Source organism: Nyctibius grandis, chromosome 9 (genome assembly GCF_013368605.1).
Source record: "Nyctibius grandis isolate bNycGra1 chromosome 9, bNycGra1.pri, whole genome shotgun sequence".
Classification (NCBI taxonomy): domain Eukaryota; kingdom Metazoa; phylum Chordata; class Aves; order Nyctibiiformes; family Nyctibiidae; genus Nyctibius; species Nyctibius grandis.
This window is the reverse complement of record NC_090666.1, coordinates 41,602,719-41,608,661: the sequence shown is the minus strand read 5'-3', so window position 1 is coordinate 41,608,661 and position 5,943 is coordinate 41,602,719. Positions and strand designations below refer to the sequence as shown.

The following is a 5,943-nucleotide window of genomic DNA, read 5'->3' as shown; positions in this document are numbered from 1 at the left end:
TCCACAACCAGTCAACGAGTCAACCAGTGGGTTGTTGTGGGGTTTTTTATTAAATACTGCAGGTCATATGAAGTATCTTCACTAAAATATCCAAGGACTTCATGATGTACACTCGCCTTTCCACTGTCCCCTTGCGTTTAGCGTAAATAAGAAGTAGCAGTGATTTCTCCTTGCACGTCCTGAAACAATCTTCTTACAGTTCCTTACAGCCCACAGAAAAGCGGACCCTCTCAAGCAGATGTGACGGGAGGATGCTGCGTCACGACAACGCGACCATCATGACTGACACAAGCACTGCGACGTTGACCGTCTGCCTGCTGCCATCCGATGTTCTCCGGGCGTGCAATACAGCAAACACTGCATTTGTGTGATTGGTTGGTATTTCCACGTTGCAAATCATGCCTTCACAGCAAGAAACACATTTCTGTTGAGAAAAAGGAGATCGCTGGTAATTCAGCAGTGGCTTTGAGAGATACAAGTTCTCTCAACTGATTGCAAAGGTTACAGCTACACAGACTCATCGCTTCCACCGGGCAGCTGACCCAAGGCAGCAGATGGAGCATATACACAACTTCTCTTCCAAATCATGCACCACAGCCTTCCTAGAGGAACTCATCACCCAGTGCTGTCACTGGGCTTCACAACTGTGATGTGATGCAACACAGCCCTGTTAGCTGTACTGACACGTTCACTAACACTGTAGAAAATAAAGCTTCGCGCCGCTTTCCCCTTCTAACACATCAGCTAAAAACATGCATCTGAATGTTTCAAGTTTCAGCTTTTTAAGCTAAAAAATGTTCACATCTTTCCCCTCAAGCTTTTGTATGCAGTGTAGCTTTGCATGCTGAGCTTCAGACTTTCTTTTTTCGGTTTTCTAGTGCCACAGAACTACTGACACATCTGATTTTCAGGAGGGAATCTGAAAATAATTTTCCTTACTCAACACTCCTTACTGGAAAAGCCGAGAGAATGCCAATTTTTATCTAATCCAAAGGCACGAGAACTCTTACAAGATACAGTGCAGCAGAAGGCAGGCTGCATAGTTATTTCATGCCCTCAGTCCACCAAAACCTGTTGAAATCAATGGAGGTCGATTCAGACAACACACAGATTTTTTTACATTTAACACGGATGTTGTCTGCTTCATCTTTGGTGTCCAAAATCTTTCATGTTAAAAATAACATAACTAACCTTCTCAACTGTTAAGGAATTAGTGGACAATACTTTACTGCCGTGAATAATACTTTGGTGGGATATGCTTGATTATGAGGAATAAACTTTCACCTAACATCCCAAGGATGAGAGAAGGTAGCAGTTCTAGCTTTTTGTCATGGACCAAACACTCAGTTCTACCTTGCTCAAGAGTGTGGCCTTCGTGGACAAATACAGTCTTGCTTTATGCACTGTGCAGTGTTATCCAAGCTCTGTTAAGTGGAGACATGACTGGAGTAGGTGACTCCCAGCCTGGCTTGCCCAAGGGCAGCTGCAGCACCGTAAGCATCGGTGCAGGTTGCACAGCCCACCTGGGCGCCCTCAGAACTCAGAGACCAAGGCCCATGCACACACTAGCAACGCTCCAGAAAGCTCCAGCGTTTCTTTTAGAAGTTGTTATTACACCCTGTCACGCAGCAACACAAATAGGAAAGTGGGAAGAAGGGGGTAGTCATGCATCTGCTGCAGAAATGTGATTTCTGTTGTTAAATACTGGAGAGTGTATCTTGGCACATCCTCTTCAGCTCAGCAGGAAAAACAAGTACTGAAATGCAAACCTCAAAACCAACATACACAAAGAGGAGTGCTTACTGTGTGACCACTTTCCCTGTGATGGTGGCAGCCTACAAAATGGCATTCTTCGCCAGTGGCACATTTTTTGGTGACTGACGTACTCTTCCCATGGTCTGTGAAGAGATGAACTGTCAAACAGTACTGAGTACCTACAAAATAAATTTTTAAATGTTTATTTGCATAAAGTATGTGTTCTTTTACAGGGTTTAAAAACTTCACACGATTTAGCAAAATATTCCCACAAAAATGACTTATTTGGGCCATATAAAGCCATTTTTCAACTTGATCAAAATACCATTTAGCAAGAAATTAATTAGTGATCTTAGAGCTTAACTGACCCTTCAAACCTCCAGAAAGGCTGCTGTCATTTAAATTACTTATTAGCACTATAATCTACACATTTATCTTCAATTTTCTACTCCTTTTTGCAGCATTCTTGCTTGCTTTGTTTCAGACATGTTTCCTCATTCCTCTAGTTCACTTCTTCCCCTTTCCCACTGTTACTGTGAATAACACTGCGAAGAAAAATGAGGAAACATATTTCTATTCTTTTCTATGTATTTATCATTCTCTCATACAAGTATGATGCCTCGTCATTCAGGTCTTGCTGCTCACATGCAAGCATATAGCCTAGAGAGATCATTATATCTTGGGATGGGATCCAAAAGGAAAGGCATAAGGTTACAAAGGCAATTCTTAAGTTTTTTTAAACAATATCTTTAAAATTCATTCTTAGGAAGCACATAGTTACCTATATATATACACATACAAACATATAATTCATTATTATAATATTAATATATTATTGATATATTAATTGCTGTATCGATAATATGTTTTATATGTTATATAAAATGTCTTCTACATACATATATATAAAAATAATTTTTTTCACTATTGCTTTCCACTCTGAAATGATCAAAATATTCACCTCAGCAGAAATCATATGACTCAGTATAACTAATAACAGAGGGCACCACTGTGTTGGCATGTTAATCCTATTTAGTTAGACTTCTATGAGATGGTTGAGTCAGGGAGAAGCAAATTTAACGACCACAAAGTTTTACTTTCTACAAATATAACTACTATAAAGTTTTACTTTTTACAAATTTAACTATCATAAAATCTCCTTAGTACAGACACACTTACTTGCAGGACACCATCTATCTTCAGCCCATCTGTTACAGTTGTAATTGTCCACTGCGTTATCACAGGTAAAGCACTTAAAACTGTTTGGAAATGGAGTGGCTTTAAAAGTATTAAAATATAGTAAGTTTGCAAATATTAAAGAAAAAATATTTAAAATAATACTGCAAGTGCTTGTACACACATATACGTACAAAAATATATTACATACATCACATATTTTCCATGATACATCACTGCTAGACAAATAAAACCTATGAAACAAGTTTTGTAGAAAGCTTTTAGAATTTAACTGGTTTTGCTATGCCTGAACTTTAAAACACCTCCTCCTGTTTTCATTCTCTCACAATCCAAAATACCATTTAAGTAGTGGTGGGAAAAACAGGAAAGAGAGAACATCTTATATATATGCACATGGCAGCACAGTATGTTTGTACAGATCCCCAAACACAATCTGCATTCAAATGGCTTTTGATCCCTTTGATGAAAAAAACTACATCTTCAAAACCAGCTTCAGATCTTGATCTCCAACTCTGAAGAGGTCTGAACGCTTTGACAAAGGGATCAAGAGGGCAATTTTAAAATTTTATTTACATTATAGAAATACATAAATTATTTAAGACGCACAGTTCCCTAGATGCACATATATTCCTATTATATCTAGCTGTCTCGACGGTTTTAATGATACATATCATGAAAATCTTCTCCCCTTAAATGAAGGGATAGAGCACTTCTGATGGTAGATAGGCAAAAAAAATGATGCTATTAGTGACAACTGGCTTCACAGGTCTCACAAGGTTTTTAATTACCTTCAGTTTGAATTAATTGCATACAGCACACCTATTCTTTTCCCTTACAAAAACCCCAACAAGATAAAAGACAAAAACATCTGCTCGGTGTTATTTATGAGAAATCCACTGCATAATCTGCTCTGTAGGAAGACCTTTCAGAGACAGAGAAATATAATAAAAGCACTTCAAATGCGAAAACTATTGCCCTCATGCACTCTTTTATTTAGCAATGCGTGCAATTGTTTGCTTTCATTCAGACAACTCATAAAATCTCAGAAAGAAACTCAACTGCTGTAGGTTGAAAAGCAAAACTTTTATTTTAAGCTTTTTATCCTTTACATTTGAAGAAGACAAACACCTAAAAAACAAAGGATTGAAAGAATATGGCAATTACCTAAAATGTTAAGCTACAATTGCATACACAAAAAAAGCATAACTGTCTACTTACGGTCTAGTGGAGGTCTCACATTGTAGAAGTTGATGTTCTCAGCTGAAACCCAATTTCCTGAAAGGATGAGGAACAGAAGAAAGGCTCCGGCCAGCGTGTGATAGAACAACAACATGCTGAGTGTTATTGTACATGAAAAGCAAAACTCCCAGGCCTAGGAAAGAAAGGGAACACATTATTTAGGGGGAATCATAAAGAACTGAGCATGTAGAACACTACATTTCCTATGACCTACTCCTGAAACCTTGCAAATTCAGTCCGTAGATCTATACTGTGAAGATGGCTAATGCAGGCAAGCATGCAGTGATGAGCAATGCAAAGCTGGGCAGTTACTGCCTTCTGCTGGCCAGGATCCTGTACGGAGCACTTACATTTCCACAAACTTAAAACCATTATTTCTTTAATCTATTTGTCCTTCTAAGCAATGTCAACCTTACAGATTCCTCGTAAGCATTCCTAAAAACCAACACCAAAACTGAGCTCCTTTATATCCTCCTTGAAACAGACAGGATTACAATACCACTAAAGAAAGCAAAATGCAGACAAATGTCATTTTTAACACCAACAGCCTAGAACCCAAGACCAATTCCTTATCTGATATAGATCAACGTATGTCTAGTGACTTCAGATAAGCTACATCATCTGAATTGTAAGTGCATTTATGAATCACAGAATCACAGAATCAACCAGGTTGGAAGAGACCTCTGGGATCATCGAGTCCAACCATTGCCCTGACACCACCATGTCAACTAGACCATGGCACTAAGTGCCATGTCCAGTCTTTTCTTAAACCCCTCCAGAGATGGTGACTCCACCACCTCCCTGGGCAGCCCCTTCCAATGGCTAATAACCCTTTCTGGAAAGAAATTCTTCCTAATGTCCAACCTGAACCTCCCCTGGCGAAGCTTGAGGCTGTGTCCTCTTGTCCTATCACTAGTTGCCCGGGAGAAGAGGCCGACTCCCACTGCGCTACAACCTCCCTTCAGGTAGTTGTAGACTGCACTAAGGTCACCTCTGAGCCTCCTCTTCTCCAGGCTAAACACCCCCAGCTCCCTCAGCCGTTCCTCGTAGGTCAGACCCTCCAGACCCTTCACCAGCTTGGTCGCCCTCCTCTGGACTCTCTCCAACACCTCAACATCTTTCTTGATGGCACAGCACTAAAGATCATGAGTGTAAATTAGATTTATTTCTTTTTAAAGTGCATACCAAGGAAACGCTAAGGAAGATGCCTGGTGATGGCACACAAGTTTTGGAGAATTGCAAAGCAGAACGTTCAAAGAGATGAGATACACATTTGGGGAGTGATTTGCACATTTATTTGGGGCCCCCTAGGTACTTTGGTAAGGCTTTATAGAGAAGAACAACAGTCAATGAACATCTTGGTCAATTTGATATGTAGATGCACACACATACATACAGACACACAGGTATGTATGGCAAATTGCAGTGATACTGGAGACCTAGTTCAGCTATTAAAAAGCAGAATCAGCTGAAATGGCACTCTGCCCATGCAAACTCCAGGCAGGAGAAACAAGCTTGAGTGGAGGCTCCCGCCTAACCAGAGACGTTGCTTTGAGCTGCCAAGTGCATTCATTCGGAAATCTCTCTGCACACCCCTATGTCCATGTACACTGTGTCTGCGCAGGAAGCTCTGAATGAACCCAAGCACTGAACTGAAAATGATACTCAAGACCATGGCAGAGACGTCAAAGGACTTCCTTCTATTTCCTGTTGGGTTTTCGTTTTGTTTTTCCAATTGACACAGGAATTATT

The 5,943-nt window shown here is 40.0% G+C and overlaps 1 protein-coding gene across 1 annotated transcript; it reads right to left on the bottom strand.

Moving 5' to 3' along the window:
- Positions 1–259: 259 nt before the first annotated feature.
- Positions 260–5,516, bottom strand: LYPD6B (LY6/PLAUR domain containing 6B). Its single transcript, XM_068408180.1, has 5 exons — positions 5,479–5,516; positions 4,171–4,343; positions 2,935–3,033; positions 1,804–1,934; positions 260–424 (listed from the first exon to the last, which is right to left on the bottom strand). Exons 2-5 carry the CDS (start codon positions 4,283–4,285, stop codon positions 260–262), a joined length of 510 nt encoding a protein of 169 aa, XP_068264281.1. The 5' UTR covers positions 4,286–4,343; positions 5,479–5,516.
- Positions 5,517–5,943: the final 427 nt, after the last annotated feature.